Below are 19374 nucleotides of genomic sequence, written 5' to 3' on the forward strand. Positions count from 1 at the left end.
TCATCACATACTCTCTTTCTAAATCCTTCTTTCATTTACATGCACATTTGAGGTACCAAGAAATGAAAATTAAGTTAAAGATATCAAAGTATCAAAAGAGATTGCCGGTATACGGAAATCTGCTGTTCTTGGTCAATTCATCTACAAATGATAGGCAAGAAAGGAAAGTTCTGACAATATTGGCTACTTACACACACCCTTACTCACACATCACTGCCGTTCTTGTACATTGCAAAGTACGGTACGGCGGATACATCACATCACGATATCATCAAATTACGCTACCGTGTCTTTCCCAGTGTAGAAGAGGAAGTAACATTCACATTTCCCGCATCACAACCTCACTATCACTTTCAGAATTTGTCTAGCATTCGATGTCTTGGCATGAATTTTGGATACGGGATTACAGGAAGGTTAAAAAAACAAAGAAATTGGCAATTTTTTCAGTTGTTTTAACGGCTTCGTGCCATCTCTCGTGTGTGGTGGTATCTTAAGAAAAGCAAATAGGAAAGAAAAATAAGCTGGCGTGCGCGTGGGCCAGGCAGTAATTTCATAACGGGACATCGGGGGAGGGGGGGGGGGATAAAATGAATAGCGCCAGCTTAAGTCGCATAATACAGTAACCACAACGCAAGCTCTCTCACTCTCGCTTAGCTGTGACAAAATATTACTGAGTATGCTTGGCGTCTGTTTGAAGAAAAAATTAGCTGGCGTGCGCGTGGGCCAGGCAGTAATTTCATAACGGGACTTCGGGGAGGGGGGGATAAAATGAATAGCGCCAGCTTAAGTCGCACTATACAGTAACCACAACGCAAGCTCTCTCACTCTCATTCGGCTGTGACAAAATATTACCGAGTATGCTTGGTGTCTGTTTGAACTTTGCCAGGGAACTTTGCTGATTTGAATCAATGACTCAAGAATAAAGTTGAAATTAGTTTCATGAAGGTAGGTGTGTTTGTTAATCAAGCTTTTATGGATAATTTTTTATTAAGACCGTAATAATCGCTTCCCATTACCCACGGCTCATACCCCTCTAAACGACATTGCCCTAGGCGGCTACGCCCGGCCACCCAATGTGTTCTGAACTGGCAGACGTCTACAAAGAGGTTACGATGGGCTGCTAATTATTATTTTCTTGAGTCTTTCGCTAGCCTTGTCATCATAACAGACATCAAATATCATGTTAGCTATATAAAATAAACCAAAACCGATTTCCCTGTGATTTTAGTTTTGGTAAACCATGAAAAAGATATTGATGCCATTTTCAATAGCCTTGAATACACCCTAAAATGAGTACTGCCTTCCCTTTCCTTTAAGTGCCCTTTGAAAATTGGCCTTGCTCCTTTGAATTCTTAATTTAAGCCCTGGTATCCCTTTGAATTAATCAGCTCATTGCTTTGTTTTTCTATAGCAAAGCTGGCATAAATGAAGCTTATGAAGCTCACCAGGGACCAGTGACTGGTATTGACTGTCATCATGTACCCGGACAACTGGATTTCTCTCATCTTTTCCTCTCATCATCCTTTGATTGGACCATCAAACTTTGGAGTCTCAAGGTACATTTATGGGCAAGTCCAAAATATTGTGCACCTTATGTATAGGACATTCAGAGATTTTCAACTTCTGACAAATATTTAAAAGCATTTGGATTTTGCTTTGTTAGTTGAGTATGATGGGTACATGTACCTATGAAAAGAATAATAATAGGTTTGAGGACCTTCCTTGGATTAAATATTTTATCAAGAAAAATGTACCATATTGGTTATGGGACCACAAAAAGTATTTTTCAACACACAGTTCAAGTTAAAAATTCTTTGATAATATTTGAATGATGAACTTGTGTTTGGCTGTGAAGAAAGGTACAATATTGAACTATATTTCAGTAAAGTTTCAGTTAAAAAGAAGAAAACTCATTTTGTTTATGTAAATTTTACGTATGGGACAAAGCATACCTTCCGTATTTGGTATTAGGCCCCTAGACTGCCAGCATGGATTGATATTTGACACTTTAATCAATTCTGTTATGTCTAGAGTGAAGGCAGATGCCAAACTCTCTTGTCTGTGTGGTAAAGCTAGCCACAGTGCATAGTGAATCTAGTCTCACTACTTCAGACTATGCACTATGAAAATTGTGAAAACATAATATCTGTGCCTGCAGACTAATATTCCTCAATGACCAGGTATGCTCATGAATGTAATTACAAGGAAATACGTAAGAAATTCCCAAGACAACAAAATACACAAGGAATTAATTTTGATAATTTAGTAAGAGTGAATATGTTAAGAATGTTGAAAAGAGTATTGAGAGAAAAAGGACATTTTGGCCTTCATGAAGATGAAATAAACTATTTAACTTATTTTTGCATTTCTCATTCACTTTGTAGGTAATGTCCCATATGTAAGCACTTTTAATTAGTTATGAAATATAATACTAATTTAATTTTAACACCTGGTTTTGTTTTTAAGAAGTCAAAGTAGATAAATTAGAACTTATAAAATATGAGAGGTCAATGTTTGACATTTAAAGAAAAAACAAAAAACATGTAATCAATTCTTATGTGTGGGACAGACCCAGTGACACAGCAACACTTAGCAGTATTGCTATTGGGAAGGTCCATTCGATACGTGCATACAATTGATGTACGCGCACAATCAGGTCGACATGTCAACGAAACCATGAACCAACACAATACACTCAGGAATTAATAGCAAAATAGAGGTAAACTAACTGATAATGAACAATACTAGATCCAAATAAAAGAAACACAAGAATATACAAACAATGGAATAATAATGTACCACATTTTAAAAATAAAAATGTCACTGAATTATTGAATTAATTTCTTTAAATCTGTAGTAAACAGGATTGAATTCTTTTATTAAATAAACCAATCTGCTAATTTCACCCCGATTTAGCCAAACTCATTTTGTGACCACTCTTAAGGACCACCTCTCACTGAGGGGCAGCAAAATTTAGCAGGAGAATGGTAATACAATGCATCAGACTATGTATTTTTGTCTCGCCCACCAGAGGTGAAGGCGAGACTTAGGTATTCAAATGTCATCCGTACGTCCGTGAGTCACAAACATTATGACACATACATGTAACCCAAAGGTCATTTTCAGGTCAACGTTAAAGTTTGCATGCAAGACCCTCTTATGACACATAACTCTGCAATCATAAGTCACTTTTCAAGTAAACTTAGAAGGTAGATGGATTTGGGGTACCTGCATGTTATGCGGCAGTCGGAGGTCACATGGTAAGGTCAAAGGTCATTTTCAGGTCAACGTTAAAGTTTACATGCAAGACCCTCTTATGACACATAACTCTGCAATCATAAGTCACTTTTCAAGTAAACTTCGGAGGTAGATGTACTTACTGGACCTGCATGTTATGCGGCAGTCGGAGGTCACATGGTAAGGTCAAAGGTCATTTTCAGGTCAACGTTAAAGTTTACATGCAAGACTCTCTTATGACACCTACATGTAACTCTGCAACAGTAAGTCACTTTTCAACCAAACTTGGATGGTAGATGGATTTGGGGTACCTGCATGTTATGCTGCAGTCGCAGGTAACATGGTATGGTCAGAGGTCATTTTCAGGTCAACGTTAAAGTTTACATGCAAGACTCTCTTATGACACCTAACTCTGCAACCGTAAGTCACTTTTCAACCAAACCTGGATGGTAGATGGACTCGGGGGACCTGCATGTTATGCTGCAGTGAGAGGTCACATGTTAAGGTCAAAGTTCATTTTCAGGTCAACGTTGAAGTTAACATGCAAGACTCTCTTTCTCCGCAACCATAAATCACTTTTCAACCACACTTGGATGGTAGATGGACTTGGGGGACCTGCATGCTAGGGTCATTGTCGCCATGATAATTGTATTTTTTGTCAAATTTCTGTGTGAGCTCTATATATCGCAATGACGGATGACGCGGTGGGTTCGGGGGATACATGTGCTCGACTGCGCGACCCGCAGAGCATCTCTCGTTTTGTCATGTTTTTTCTTTTATATACTGGCTCCCACGCGCCACTCTGCAAGGCTCGGTACGCCACAAGTGGCGCACGCACCACCATTTGAGAATCCCTGGTCTAGTTCATAAAACGTGGACATATGAGTAATCAAGTATCACTGAACATCCTGTGCGAATTTCAAGGTCACATGACCAAGGTCAAAGGTCAAAATCTGAGTGGAGTGGACCTTCCAATAAGCAATACTGCAAATTGTTGCTGCCCTCTACGTTCATTGGCCAGACCTTAGAGGGTCTATGTCCATAAAGGTACTAGATAAAATAATAAATGAGCTAATTTAAGATTAATATTTATGAACTGTCCCTACTAAAGTGTTTTGAAATTATGCAAATGAAAGCACCCATTTTGTATAAATTTGTATAATTTACATATTGCTTTACTGGAAATTGATTCTTTAACTCTTTGGCTGCAATACCATTGTGATTGTTTTACATGAGGTCAAGATGAATTTTTTGATATTTGAGGGGACATTACCTTGGACTTGGCCTTATTCATTATCTTATATACTAGGGTGAGTAATTTATTCTAGTGGTTTATGGTATGAAAATATTACATAATATCAATTGTTATTTATTCAAGTGTAAAATGATTTGATCATGGAAGATTGTTCTCAGGTCCAAATACATTCTGTTTATTTCATAAATTGTAGGAAGGGAGCTACATGCACAGTCATCTTCTTTGTTTCATACATGAACAATGTTACCATTTGCATATTTTGATTGAATGCACTACAGAAATCGAGTCCAGTGTACTCCTTTGAGGATAATAGTGACTATGTGTATGATGTAGAGTGGTCTCCATCTCACCCAGCCCTCTTTGCTGCTGTGGACGGAATGGGAAGAGTAGATCTATGGAATCTTAACAATGATACAGAGGTAGGTAAATGTTTTAAACCTAGTTTAACTGGGTTATTTCAGACCAGTATATATAAGGTGGGGGTCAATTTGACCCCTCCCCTTAGGTCTGGCTGCTGTACAATCTCCACAAAAATTTGCATAGAGCTGGATGTAAACTACAAGTCTGTGTTACAATATATGAGGACCTGCAACAAATAACAAATGTATTAAATTAGATTGTTTTCTTCTTGTTTTATTACAAGGTTTATAGCAAAATGAAAATGCTAGTTCATTACGATTAACTTGCACGACGAATAAAAGTACACAAGTTTTCCTGCGCGTGCTACATCTCCCTATGTATGCACCATCCCAAGATCATCGTGCAAATTGGCGTCCATTTCCTCCTTTACTCTCCCCTGCCGCAGTGACCACATGTAGCTAAGTACACTCCCAAAATTGCATTTATAACTTGTTCGTTTGACATTTTAATCTTTGCATTTCTTTCTTTCGGTTATGCATGTAGATTGATTTATTTCTTATCCCATTGCGCAGAGCCTTTCGTGAAATTCTTTCACGGTTTTATTCCAATATTCTTGTGAGTTTGAACCGTACAGACTACGTTCCCCCGCAGACGGGTTGCCTCCGCTTCCCTCCCCTGCAGCTCCGCGCTCTTCTGCGTGCCGCGGGCATTGGTCCAACGCTTATTTTAATCTTTATAATTCTTGACTTGCTTCTTTTCGCTTCGTCTTGAATTTATTTAAATTTATTCCACCTCTCCACAGTTTAGGTTTCGCTGGACAGGTCGTCCTTCATTCTTCTCAAACTTCTTTCAACTTTGATGTTCTTGTTTCGAGTTGGTTGATTGTTCCTTTTGTTTTCAATCAACCCTTTGTTCCTATTGTTCTTGATTGATTAATTGATTAATTATTTCTTAATTGATTTTAATCAATTAATCCCTTTGTTTAAAAAAAAAATTTTAGACTTATTGTCTTGAAAATTTCCTCTAAATTTTTTTTCAGGAAGCCGTCCTGTTCTGTTAATTAGCATTCTTTGTTTTTGCTAATTTTTGTTTCGGTTTTCCACTTAAGGAAAGTAAGTTTTTGTCTCACCTACGAAGCAGAGTGAGACTATGAGCTCCGCTTTTCTGACAGCTACGGCGTCAACACCAAATCTTAACCAAAGGTTAAGTTTTTGAAATAACAGCATAACTTAGAAAGTATATGGACCTAGTTCATGAAACTTGGCAATAAGGTTGATCAAGTACTACTGAACATCCTGTCTGAGTTTCAAGTCACATGACCAAGGTCAGAGGTCATTTAGGGTCAATGAACTTTGGCCAAGTTGGGGGTATTTGTTGAAACTTGGCAATAAGGTTGATCAAGTACTACTGAACATCCTGTCTGAGTTTCAAGTCACATGACTAAGGTCAAAGGTCATTTGAGGTCAATGAACTTCGACCATGTTGGGGGAATCAATATCAAAATCTTAAACTAAGGTTAAGTTTTTGAAATGTCATCATAACTTAAAAAATATATGGACCTAGCTCATGAAACTTGGGTATAAGAGTAATCAAGTATTATTGAACATCCTGTCTGAGTTTCAAGTCACATGACCAAGGTCAGAGGTCATTTAGGGTCAATGAACTTTGGCCAAGTTGGGGGTATTTGTTGAATTACCATCATAACTATGAAAGTTTATGGATATGATTCATGAAACTTGGACATAAGAGTAATCAAGTATCACTTAACATCCTGTGCAAGTTTTAGGTCACATGACCAAGATCAAAGGTCAATGAACTTTGGCCATGTTGGGGGTATCTGTTAAATTACCATCATAACTTTTAAAGTTTATGGATCTGATTCATGAAACTTGGACATCAGAGTAATCAAGCATCGTTGAACATCCTGTGCGAGTTTCAGGTCACATGACGAAGGTCAAAGGTCATTTAAGGTCAATAAACTTTGGCCATGTGGGGGTATTTATTGAATTATCATCATAACTCTTTAATTGTATTGGTCTAGTTCTGCGCTTCTCAACCGGTGGGCCGTGGGCCGCGAAGCTCTCTCAGGTGGGCCGCGAGAAGCTCCAGAAGAAGAAAAAAGGGGGGAAAAACTATAGTATATTTCACATGTACTATTTCATGTCCAAAAATGTTACAGGCACGCTTAGATTAGGCATGTTGCAATATACATGCACATTCATTGTATGATGGTTTCAATCTTACTTTAATGTGAACCTCATGCAAAACCAAAAGCAATGTGCTGAAGTATTGTCAAATGAGGCGCTTACACCACCAAAGCTTCACACCTTAACACAAAACATCCGAAGAGTGCAAACTACAGGAGTACATGTATTTCGAGAGGAAAAAAGCTGGATTGAATTCACAGCAAAACACTGGCGTACAGTTAAAGAGTTAAGAAAGGAAAGAAAAGGGATAAGGGTGAAATATGAAATATTTTCTGAACATGTCAAAATCTTTTTCACAAAAACTTGGTTTTTGTAATAAAAATGTCAATTTTTTTGCTCACTCGCAACATTCGATACGCCATATAAGCCCCCTTAAATTGTTGGCTCATGACGCCACTGCAGCTGCAGAAGATCATAAATTTACGTAACAATATCTTCATTAAAATAATTGTGCATCTTCGAGGCGAGACATGTAGTCATATCGCTTTCTCAAGAGTTAATGTGGTCCTCGAGTGAAAAACGGTTGAGAAGCACAGGTCTAGTTCATAAAACTTGGACATAGGAGTAATCAAGTATCACTGAACATCCTGTGCAAGTTTCAGGTCACATGACCAAGGTCAATGGACTTTGGCCATTTTTGGGGTATTTGTTGAATAACCATAACTCTGAAAGTGTATGGATCTAGTTCATAAAACTTGGACATAAGATTAATCAAGTATAACTGAACATCTCATGCGAGTTTCAGGTCACATGACCAAAGTCAAAGGTCATTTAACCCTAAAAAGACTGGGGGGGGGGCTGATTCAGCCCCCCCCTTGACATTTTTCGTGATAAATCTGTAACGCGAAAAGCTGGGGCCGCGCCGTTTCATGACTTTTTTCTTTCAAGTCTTGCGCAACTTTTGAGACCAAATTTGCGACGCCCGGGTACGTGGTTCCGAAATTACGCAAGATTTTGTAAGTGCATGTCGACCCAAAATTGCTCAAAAACGTGAATTTGTGTACAAATCCAATGCAAATTGTGTTTTTAGCCAAAATTCATAAATGTATCATTATTTTCAATTTTACTAATCAAACTCAATTAATTTCATCATGTTTATGGTCAACATAAAGTTGCGGACGATTTCCATTGAAAAAACAATAAAAAACAAAAAGTAAAAAAACAGAAATACATAAGAAATTTGAAAAACCATGAAATACATAAGAAAAGAATTGTGATATTGAATTTTTTTTAAAGTACATTTGATCAGAATCCTTCAAAGAGTCTGTGAATAAAAAATTAGCAGTTTAGAGGCCTTATTGAGTTAATTAGAGCAAATCTTTGATTTTACGCATAAATTAGCATAATTAATGAATTATGAGATTTTTCGGAAAATTTGATCCTACAGTCTTGGAGATTATGCCATGGGTAATGCACGTGCCAATTTTCGTCGCGATCGCGCGGTCGACGGCCGAGATCATAGGGGGGGGCTGAATCAGCCCCCCCCCAGTCTTCTTAGGCATCGAAAATAGCCCAGTCTATTTAGGGTTAAGTTATTGAACTTTGGCCATTATGGAGGTAATTATTAGATTGCTGTCATAACTTTCAAAGTTGATAGATATAATCGCTAGAGGGTATTCATTTGTCTCGCAATATACTATGGTCAACAAGGAAATTCGTGATCACTCTCGCAAAAAGTGTTCACTGGCTTTCTAGGAAATTCGTGATCACTCTCGCAAAAAGTGTTCACTGGCTTTCTAGGAAATTCGTGATCACTCTCGCAAAAAGTGTTCACTAGCTTACAAGTTCACGAGCTTTCGAGTGCCGCTGCAACTCTTTATCAAGTGACGAAAATTATCTGATGACGTACTCTATTTATACTAATCTCCAGGACCGTACGCACGAACGCGAGAACAATAGGTGGGCATTGATCCGTTGCGTCGGTATGCGGTGCGGCCGGTAATCCGTATATGCAAATAAGCCGGGGGTATATGCAAATACGCCGTGGGTCGGCGATATGCAAATTAGACAAAATTGGCGGGCTCGCTAGTTTCCCGTGGGCGGGGGCTGATATAGTTTATAAAATGTGGATATAGGGGTAATCAAGTATCACTGACAAGTCTTAGGTCGCATGATCAAGGTCAAATGTCATCTATTGTCAATGAACGTAGTATTGTATCATTATATGAATGGTGTTTTTTGTGAATAATTATTTTATAGTTGTTTTCAAAGTCAGCACTGCTGCTACAATGAATCGCGCGATGCAGGTGAGACTGCCAGAGGTGCTCCACTTGTACTTCTTTCTTTCAGATCAGCTGATGGTCTCCGGATACTTGTTCTTTTTTTCGACTTCTTGTCAAAAAAAAAAAATATTTTTTTTTTTTCTTAGCTGATCCTGCTCTTCGTCTTGGACTGAGACTTATTTCTGTTTTGAAAAAAAAATACACATTAAAAAAAAAATTGTTTTTTTCTTTCAGGTGCTCTTTCCTTCCTTGCAGGAATTTAGCAAGAGTGTCCTTCCTTGTTGTGTCTTCTCAATGAACCCCCCCCAAAAAAAAAATATATATATGTATGTATAATAATTTTTGTAATTATTATTGTCTTCTTTTTTTTGTATATTATCTCAGATGTTTGATCGAATTAAAGCTGTCGAACACCGGTTTTCAAAATAATCGATATGACTCGGGCTTACTTAATTTATATGAAATTTATTCATCGATCACAAAAAATGCTTTTATGTCATTTCTTCATCAATTTCAATTCTATATCAATTTATGTCACCAATATAATTCACTACAGTGTCAACTGGGCTGAAATTAAAATTGTTTTAAATTTCGTTGCGAGATGTCGGATGATCTCCACATCATTGATGTGCTAGTCTCAGGGCTGATTTTCTTCGTTCGAAATTGAAAACAAATTAACATTGAATTTCAAAATACAATATGCCTTTGAAAACTTGATTGAATATCAAATGCAATAATTTAATTCTGAAAGGCCTACTGCAGGCAGAGCTGCTCTTACGTAATATCACAGGTGTTGTTTATGGTCTAATCCTCGGGCTTGCGTCTGCGGAGGAGAAACGTTACATTAAGAGGGATTATCGGGCGATTCAGGGTTGATAGTGCTTGTGAAATATGAAATATCTTGGTTCCTCCATTGAGAATTTTGTTATCGGGGTTTAGGACCATAGCAAAGCCATGAGCTGGTGCGGTGAATCTGCAACGAGGGTTTGACGTAATGATTTGGTTACCATGCGCGACCAAAGAAACACATAAAAAGGATCTCTTTTTCAAGATTGGGCACGTTACGTACGTAACGTAATAAGGGTGTCAAAAACACTAAAATACTGAAAAAAGGGTGTATATTTCATGGGGAAAGGGATGTCTTTAGGGTCCGATTTGCGGGAGGTTTGGGAGGTGGGTGGTACTAAAACCCAATGTAAAAAGTTAAAGCCGATGTACGTACGGTGATTTGATTTTATACCTGCAAGTAAGTAATTAGTTGTCAAATCTCTGGAAGTGTTTAACTTGATATTTCATCCCAACTTCATGGAATCAAATCAAATACAAAGTTAATTGCAAACCTACTCATCACGCCATTAGTTGCTTTGATGCAATTGTAACCTCAAATGTGCAGTTGACAAAATGGCACAATGGATATGCTTTTAGCAGTGGTTTTACCGGCAATTAAACGTTTTGACTTGGCCCAAGTACTGATATTTTTGTTGTTGTTCTCTGTTAAAGGTCCCCACTGCCAGTGTCACGTTGGATGGCCAACCAGCTGCTAATAGAGTCAAATGGGGACATCAAGGAAACCAGATTGCTGTTGGGGATGCTGAAGGAAAAATATGGATATATGATGTCGGAGAGGTAAGCAAGCTCATTGTACTTTAGTGTTCATACAGTATGTCCCCTTTTTATAAAGTGACAGTAGTGTAGAAAAATGCACACATGTACAGGGTGCGACAAAACTGCTTGCCCAACATTCCCAATGCCAATAGGATGGATATTGAAGCCAGCTAATAGGGCATCTGCCTACCCAGACCCTTGTGGCATTTGTCAGTTAAATTGTATGTTCAAAGGGTAAATAAGATAGAAATGGTGTGCTATTTTCAGTGTCACGTAGTCCACACTGCTGCTAAATCAAAGTTGGCAATTTCCCAGGAAATTTAGGTATTTTCTGCCAAGGTGAGAAATCCTGGGAAAGTCTTGTGATTGTTTTGAAAAGATGTACGGGGGAATGTTAGAATGTGCAGTATATTTTGTAGTATTTCCCTGTATTTCCAATTATTTCACATTTTTCTCAAAACCTATCAAGGCGGTATTTACCGGTAATTAGCACCAGTATTTCCCATTATAGCCATTTCTGTGCTAAATTTAATTAAATGAAATGCAGGTGAGACTGCCAGGTGCGTTGCACTTATCAAGCATAAGCTGGGCGGTTTGTCTCATCATATTTGAACAGTGAAATTTATTGCTGAACTCTGTCTTATCATATCTGTACAGGGCATGATGATATGTGTTACATGTAATTTTATACTTTATGTGCTGGAGTGTTGCACTTGATCAGCTTAATGCTAGGTTCATACCACTGATCAGATCAGCTTGATCAAGCCTGATCACCTATTTTCCCTTCCCAATCCAGACTAAATCGTTGATCACGTTGACCACAACCATATGTTACCAAGTCTCTTCAAGATTATTTTAAAATGAATAATTTGTACCACTCATATCAAACTAGAAATTGTAACAGTTATCACCCTTTTTTACCATGTACAGCTTTAACTAGATGGTCTTTTTTTATTTTGGACCACTCTTTTGGAACTCATTACCTAATTCTGTTATATCATCTCAATCTCTAAATCAGTTTAAACGTGCATGTCTCCAAAACAAAATGCTTCTAAACACGGCTGTCCCTTTATTGTAATGATTTGCTTTCACCCCGTCCCCCTCTCTTTCTCTCTCTTTCATGGACTTATTTGTAATGATTTTATGATTATATCGTTATTGTTCATTTTACATGTATTTAAATGTTTTATTGTTATTACAATGGGGTCAATTTATACAAGCAGTTGTGCTTTCTTTGACCCCTCCACATGTAATATACAGTTAACAACAGAATTATTCATACATACCCCTACTGAAATTTCAATGTTTCATGTTTTTCTGGAAAACGACAGGTGGACACAGAATAATTTACTGTCAATAACTGGGATATATTCATTTGATTTGCTAGTTCATTACGATTAACTTGCACGCTGAATAAAAGTACACAATTTTTCCTGCGTGTGCGCAGCATCTCCCTACGCATGCACTATCCCAAGATCATCACGCAAATTGGCGTCCATTTCCTCTTTTACTTTCGCCTGCCGCCGTGATCAGACGATAGCTAAGTACACTCCCATTTTGCATTTATAAAGTGTCCTTTTTGGCATATTTATCTTTGCATTTACTTCTTATTTCAATCCTTTGCCTTTCGGCTTCCCAGTTTAAGGAAAGTAAGTTTTTTTTTGCTCCCTGGGTTAGGTATACTGATGCAAACAGCGTGTGGCAGTGTTTCTATGTTGAAGCGCTGAGTGAGAGATCGAGAGTGTGGTGAGTTGATCCAGTCAACTGAGTGAGAACGAAGCAAAAATACAGAGTTTTACGGCACTGGGACTTCTTTATTTTTGGTACAAATCCATTTCTTTGTAGAATACGATACCACATTATTGTCTGGAAAGTGTCATGGAACATGCAAAGGACAGAGTTACATGTACTGTCAGCCCTGGACCCCGACCAAAAGGACTTTGCGCTCGTCATGTGCGCTTCGCGCACATCAGTTTAGTTCACAAACAAATTTTCAGGCCAAAGAGCAATTTGCCACTGGCATCCCTGTCACTTGAGCTTCTTAATTTTGTTTTCAGATTCATGTTTAAGAAGTTGGTCCCGTTTGTTAATTACCTGAGTTATAAATTTTATTATTAATAATTTCTGAAAGGGACCTTGTTTTGTCACCTGACTTGCCCACCCAACCCTCCGCCCCCTCTCTGTCAGCGATCAAGTCAGCTGGTGATGATGTTCTTACTGACACTAGGCCGAGGGCCCACGATACTAAAAGTATTGCTACTTCTTGGGCTCTTTTCAATGGAATCGTCATAGACGACATCTTGAGGGCTGCCTTTTGGCGCTCTCCTAATTCCTTCACTTCCTTTTTACTTTAAGGACATTCCTCTGGCTTAGGCCTTATTTGCCTCCTCTGTCTTTACGGCAGCGGCCTTCGTGTCTCCATCTCCCTTTTTTTTGCGCACTTTTCTTTAGTCTAGACATGCCTCCCTTCACGTTGATTCCGTGTTGGTCTAACAAATCAAATGAATATATCCCAGTTATTGACAGTAAATTATGAAAATACTCACCATTATTTTCTTATTTATGAGATAACTGGATATATTCATTTGAACCCTCCCACCTACCCCTCGCCTTGCGTGGCAACATGTCTTGCGTGCAGGCTCATGAGAAGAAGGACGCCTATTTGCGTGTTGATCTTGGGATAGTGCGTGCGTAGGGAGATGCTGCACGCGCGCAGGAAAATTGTGTACTTTTATTCGTCGTGCAAGTTAATCGTAATGAACTAGCAAATCAAATGAATATATCCAATTATCTCGTAAATAAGAAAATAATGGTATTTTCATATTTTGGCAGTAGTTGGATACCTTTACTTGAAAGGTAAAAATTCTGAATGGGTTTTGTATAACTTCATTTGCATAACAAAGAGCACACTGCTTTATTTGTATTTGACTTGCTCAAAATTATTCATACCCTTTGTTAATAAAACTATAAAGGCATTGTTTAATACTGTTTCACTTTAAACAAATCTGAACTGCATGGTCCTAAATGGTATCAGTGTATTTGGTAAGTTGCAGAAATTAAGCCCTGACTAAAATGTCCTTCAAAAACATCATTAGATGCTTCAAAAGAGTGAAAATAGACAAGTGGCCATAATGGCCCAGAACCACCATACTAAATTCCCCCATAGACTACTGTGTTTGAAAAAAATGCGCTGACAGCACCCTAGTCCTCAGGGTTTTCCACAGGTTTCCAATAGGAATCGGGTCTGGGATCTGGCTTGGCCATCTAGCACCTCCACATGGTTATCCTTGAACCATTTTTTGACTGCATTTGCAGTATGTTTAGGATCATTGTCCTGTTAGAATATCCAGTTGGGGTCAAGATGAATATTTTCTGCAGAATGCCTGATGTTGTCTTCCAGAATTTGGACGTACTGCTCCTTCTTCATGATGCTTTCTACTTTTCCAAGATTGCCAAGCCCCACCTGCAGAGAAACAGCCCCAAAGCATGATGCTCCCACCACCAAACTTCAAGGTTGACACAGTGTTATTTGGGTTGAATGCCTCGCCTTTCTTGCGCCAAACAAAGGAAACATCTTTGTGGCCCAAAAGTTCCATCTTTGTCTCATCTGACGATAGAACTGATGACCAGAAATATTTATCCTTGTCTCAGTGCTGTGTGGCATATGCAAGTCGAGCTTTACAATGCTTCTGATCCCGGAGAGGGGTCTTCCTTGGGCGACAGCCGTGTAGTCCTTCCTTTTGCAGTGTTTGGCACATGATCTGCAGTGAAACCATGGTGCCCAACTCACCCAAGTTGTCCTCAGGAACCTTCACTGTTGTTCTGGGATTGCAAAGGCATACTTTCCTGGCCAGACAAGGAGATATCTTCAACTGCCGTCCACGCTTGCCAATGTTTTACACTGTACTGAACTTCTTGTACTTTTGGACAATGGACTGTACAGTGGGTACCGGTACTCTGAAGAGTTTGGAAATGGCTTTATAGCCTTTCCCATCTTTGTGGGCATTCATGATGCTCATATGGAGGTCATTGCCGAGTTCCTTAGTTTTCGCCATGATCATAACAGCTGAGGAAGATTCCATATTGCACTTGATTTTATACTCTAGAACATTGGCATTCCAGAAATCACCACCTTGGAAATTATTCAGACAGGCCTACACATCTTTGCATGTGAAAAGAAAATGCAGAAACATGCAGAAGGTCTGGAGCATGTGCATATCAGATGGATATGGCCAAATGCCATGCTTTAACAAAGGGTATGAATAATTTGAGCTAGTCAAAATACAAATACAGTAATTTGCTTTTTGTTATGCATATTAGGTTATATAAAACCCATTTACAATTTTTACCTTTCAAGTAAAGGTATCCAACTACGGCCAAAATATTCTGTGTCCACCTGTCGTTTTCCAGAAAAAACATGAAAAATTAAATTTTCAGTAGGGGTATGAATAATTCTGTTAACTGTATCTCTTAATGTCAATGATTTGTATATATGTATATTTTTAATCGTGGACATAAATTGATTTAAATTCAAATTCAACTTTTGCTTGGTCGATATTCAAACTCTGCTTGACCGCACAGAGAAACTAAAATTGTTCTCTGCAAGATCTTTACTCGAGCAGATTGGAATTGGTTAGAAAAAGCCTTTCATTGCAGGCAAAAGCTCATTTTTCTGATTGATTTGAAGATGTATCCAGGGGAAAAGTGGATGTATCTAGTTATCTTGTATAAAATAAAGTAAGATTTTTGGTTGCTGAACTTTTAATAGTCTTATCGTACCTAAACAAAGCTTGGTGATGGCACTAACAATAGGAGTTACATGTAACTCTATATAGTTTTAGACTACAAATGTTCTTTTTTCTGCAGAGTCTTGCAATGCCACGCAACGATGAATGGTCCAAGTTTGTACGTACCCTAGCTGACATCAGAGCAAATACACAGACTGATACGGATGAAGAAGCATCAAGATAAATTTATGCTGTTGGTTGTTGCTTCACTTAAGGACGTTCCACAGTTAAAGTGAAATCCATGTCATTTTCACCAAACTTTGCACATAGATACTTTAGAACCTTAATATTCGAAATATGCACAAATTAACATAGGTCCATGTGCTTGATTTTTTGCTATAGAACTTCAAAGTTCACCCAAATTGATGTTCTTAAGAATTGCGCATTCAAAAGAATTTGGCATTTTTAGACCGCCCAAGATTACTACAATGAGTTTAAACCTGTATTACTCAGTCAAAATACATGGAAAAGTCATCAGATATCGCAAGAGAGTTAATAATTGTATCGTTAGAATGGAGAATATATTTATAGTGCTATTTGTTTGCAATTTTAAGTTTAACAGCACTGTCAGTTCTTAAAAATGGCGTAAAAGATAACAAAATCCCAATCTAAAAAATGTGAAATGTCAGTAACAAACTACAAAAGTACAATAAATGCTGCACTTTATTCAAAATCCATGTCATTTTCACCAAAATTTGTAGAGTTGTAGAGGAAGGTATACCTAAGAGGAACAAACATTAAACAATAGGGGTTCATGTGCTTGTTTTTAAACTATCAGTATTTTTATTAGAGCAAATGTGCTTTTTAAAACACCAAAAATGCGCCGAATGCTTTGTATCTATGTGAAGAAAAAATCAAAACCACTCTACCATTTATTCAAACTCGGGGTAATTTTCGTGATTCTTGGCAGCACTGCAGAGTAAAGTATTTTGAAATTGTAGAGAATCTTTTTTTGAATGGTCCATGGAATAATTCCATTTTTTAGCTTCATGAAATAACGCATCAGATCTGCAGTTAAAGTGCAGAAGATGAGAAAAATCAGCACATACCCGCAGCTAATTAATCACCTGTTCATCCATTGTGACGTCAGCGCGCAGAGTGTAAACTATGCGCAGATCATAATGCGCACAAACATAACTGTGGAACGTCCTTAAAACAATACTGGAGGGCAAGTATCAGATTCCAGGGCCTCTTTAGACTCAAAAGCCCGTATTCTGAACTTTGCTTTTTTTTAAATTCTGGTCTAAAGTTGGGGTTTAACTATGGATAGCCAATAGAGACAGGTTTGTTTCAGAGTACAAGTTCAGTTTCAGTATAGCTAAAAAGTGACTGTTATAGGTCTACCCCTTCAAAGAATCTAACACAAATCAACTTTGAGCGGCCAATCTGGGAAAATGTGGTTGAAATGTTTTGTAACCCCCCTCCCCCCCTTATTGGTTAAAGCTGGATCTGCACCTGTTTATATTAAAAGGTGAAGGTAATTTGTAACTTTATGTGACTTTGCTTCAGGCAAAGTTCAATTTTGATGTAATTGCTAAATGCTGGAAACTTGCCGGTTAAAACTTTCATAAAAAAAAATTGATTTATATTTTATCAATTTCAAAATGATTATAGCTTGCAAAAGCTTATACATTTAATTCCATCAGACCAATGGAGTACCGGGTTTTAAAGCAAGAAAATGATTGATACAGTATTAAAACAATGTGTCAAATAACACAGAAGGTCAATTCTTTTAATGATAAAGGATGTGAAGTGGCATGGCAAGTTCAGTTCTTGAAAGTAGGTCATAAGTGATACATGTAATATGTATTGTTTTCTACATGTAACTTGTAAGCAAAGGTTATTTGTGTTGAAAACTCAAAATAATGCAAGGAAATATTGAAGTTCTTTGATATGGTTTTACATGATTTTCAGATGGTAAATTTTTAGACAAAAACAATCAAGAAATTTGAGAGGATACATAACGTATAAAACAGACACAAAACATTAGATAATCATCTTGTGTAATTTTATTGCGAAAATTACTTGTATAATTATGTTGCATTGTCTGTCTCTTCTCTCTTTCTCTCACTCTCTCTTTGTCCTCCTGTTCTCTTTCTCATCACTCTTTATTTAGAAATTTGCCTAGTTTCAGTTTTCTTCTAGAGACGCAAGAGACTTCCTATTTTGATTTGAATTTGAGGAGATATCAAAAAAACTTTGTGTATTAATCAGCTCCGTAAAAGTCCAACTCTGAAAACGCGCCTGATAGCACTCTGTGCGTTTTATTACCAAAGTGTCATTGGTATGCAAAGTAGGAAGGACGATTCTATCTAGCTAGCTCGCGCCCGCTAAATTTACTTGCAGCATTGACGCTCTACTTGAATATCAACGTGGATATGAAATTTAATTCCAGTTTTTTAAAAGTTGTTCGGGCAGGAGAAAGAGTATTTTAAAGTAGAAATATATTGCAAATCCTAAAAATGGAGAATTATATATCAAATTAAAGGAGAAAATAAAAAGAACACGATGGTGTACATCATTTATCATGGAGACCGATGAAACTCAGTTAATTGATAGATTAAATTTCTCTCTCTGAATGCTTAAAACACGCTGAATTACATCCGCGAAATTGGGGATTTTTCGATGACGTGTATGAGTGTACGAGAGACGCGATTGGCTCTCCCACGTCAAGCTCCACTTGCATGCAAAACCTGTTGCGAGGGTACGTTTTCTCCACACTGTCACTGAATACTTCGATCACGTAAAATCCCCGGGTGTCGTAATTTTGGCAAAATAATGAGATTGAAATTCAATCTAAGAGAACAAGCGAGTATCTATTCCAGCCACGTGAAGTTCATCAAAAGTGCATATCTTCTGCTGCTATTTGCGAGTTGATTTGCCTTCAGAAATGATTAAGTTGGGATATTTTTACTTATTTGTAAACTACAGTTATATCATCATTTTCCTTCTCATTAAGAGTAAATTTTGTTGATAGAGGTAAGAGACTCTGTCTGGATGTGGTCATGCTGGAATTCATTTTCATGGATTTGACCCAAGGTGCAGCTAGCAGCCGCATGAGTTGGTAGCAAATCTGCATTCAGGTTGAATTGTCCTATTCTACTCATCATCACCGGCGTTATTCCCCTAATTTACCTCCATCCACGTCACTCTGTTGTTCACTAGAGCTAGAAACTTCATCATCATTCTTTTCATCTTCAAAATCATCAATTTGAAAATCCAAATCTAGATAAACTTCTGTGTTTTCTTTCATTTCGTGATCGAAGTATTCAGTGACAGTGTGGGGAAAACGTACCCTCACAACAGGTTTTGCACACAAGTGGAGCTTGACGTGGGAAAGCCAATCACGTCTCTCGTACAGACATACACGTCATCAAATTCGAGTCAATTCAGAGACAGATGCGAGGCATATTTTGGAGAGGCATTTTAGCTCTTTTTAATTGGCGATTTCCACCTAATGTATTATTTTCGTTATTTTTGAATGACCAAATGATAATCCCCACATCATTACCATTCCACTTATAATAAGGCCATATTTATAATCAATATATTTCTCCTTTAAGCGGCAGAAAATACATCTTAAGTAAGAGACACTGGGCCTGGGTGGAAGATATTAAATCTCAAGCAGGAGAACGGGAGATTTTGCGAAAAGGGGCTTTTGGCAGGAGATCTCCTGCCTAAAGCAGGAGAGTTGGAGTCTC

At 37.8% G+C, this 19374-nt stretch overlaps 1 protein-coding gene across 1 annotated transcript in view; it reads left to right on the forward strand.

Annotated features, from left to right (window-relative positions):
• The window catches only part of LOC129257720 (cytoplasmic dynein 1 intermediate chain 2-like), a 50257-nt gene extending 32926 nt beyond the window's left edge, over positions 1-17331 (forward strand). Inside the window, exons 12-15 of the mRNA XM_054896113.2 lie at positions 1412-1556; positions 4771-4911; positions 10782-10907; positions 15753-17331. Of these exons, the coding sequence (XP_054752088.1) occupies positions 1412-1556; positions 4771-4911; positions 10782-10907; positions 15753-15857 (517 nt within the window). The 3' untranslated portion in view covers positions 15858-17331. The remainder of the gene's footprint in view (positions 1-1411; positions 1557-4770; positions 4912-10781; positions 10908-15752) is intronic.
• Positions 17332-19374: the final 2043 nt, after the last annotated feature.

The sequence above is a fragment of the Lytechinus pictus genome, chromosome 3 (assembly GCF_037042905.1).
Source record: "Lytechinus pictus isolate F3 Inbred chromosome 3, Lp3.0, whole genome shotgun sequence".
Classification (NCBI taxonomy): domain Eukaryota; kingdom Metazoa; phylum Echinodermata; class Echinoidea; order Temnopleuroida; family Toxopneustidae; genus Lytechinus; species Lytechinus pictus.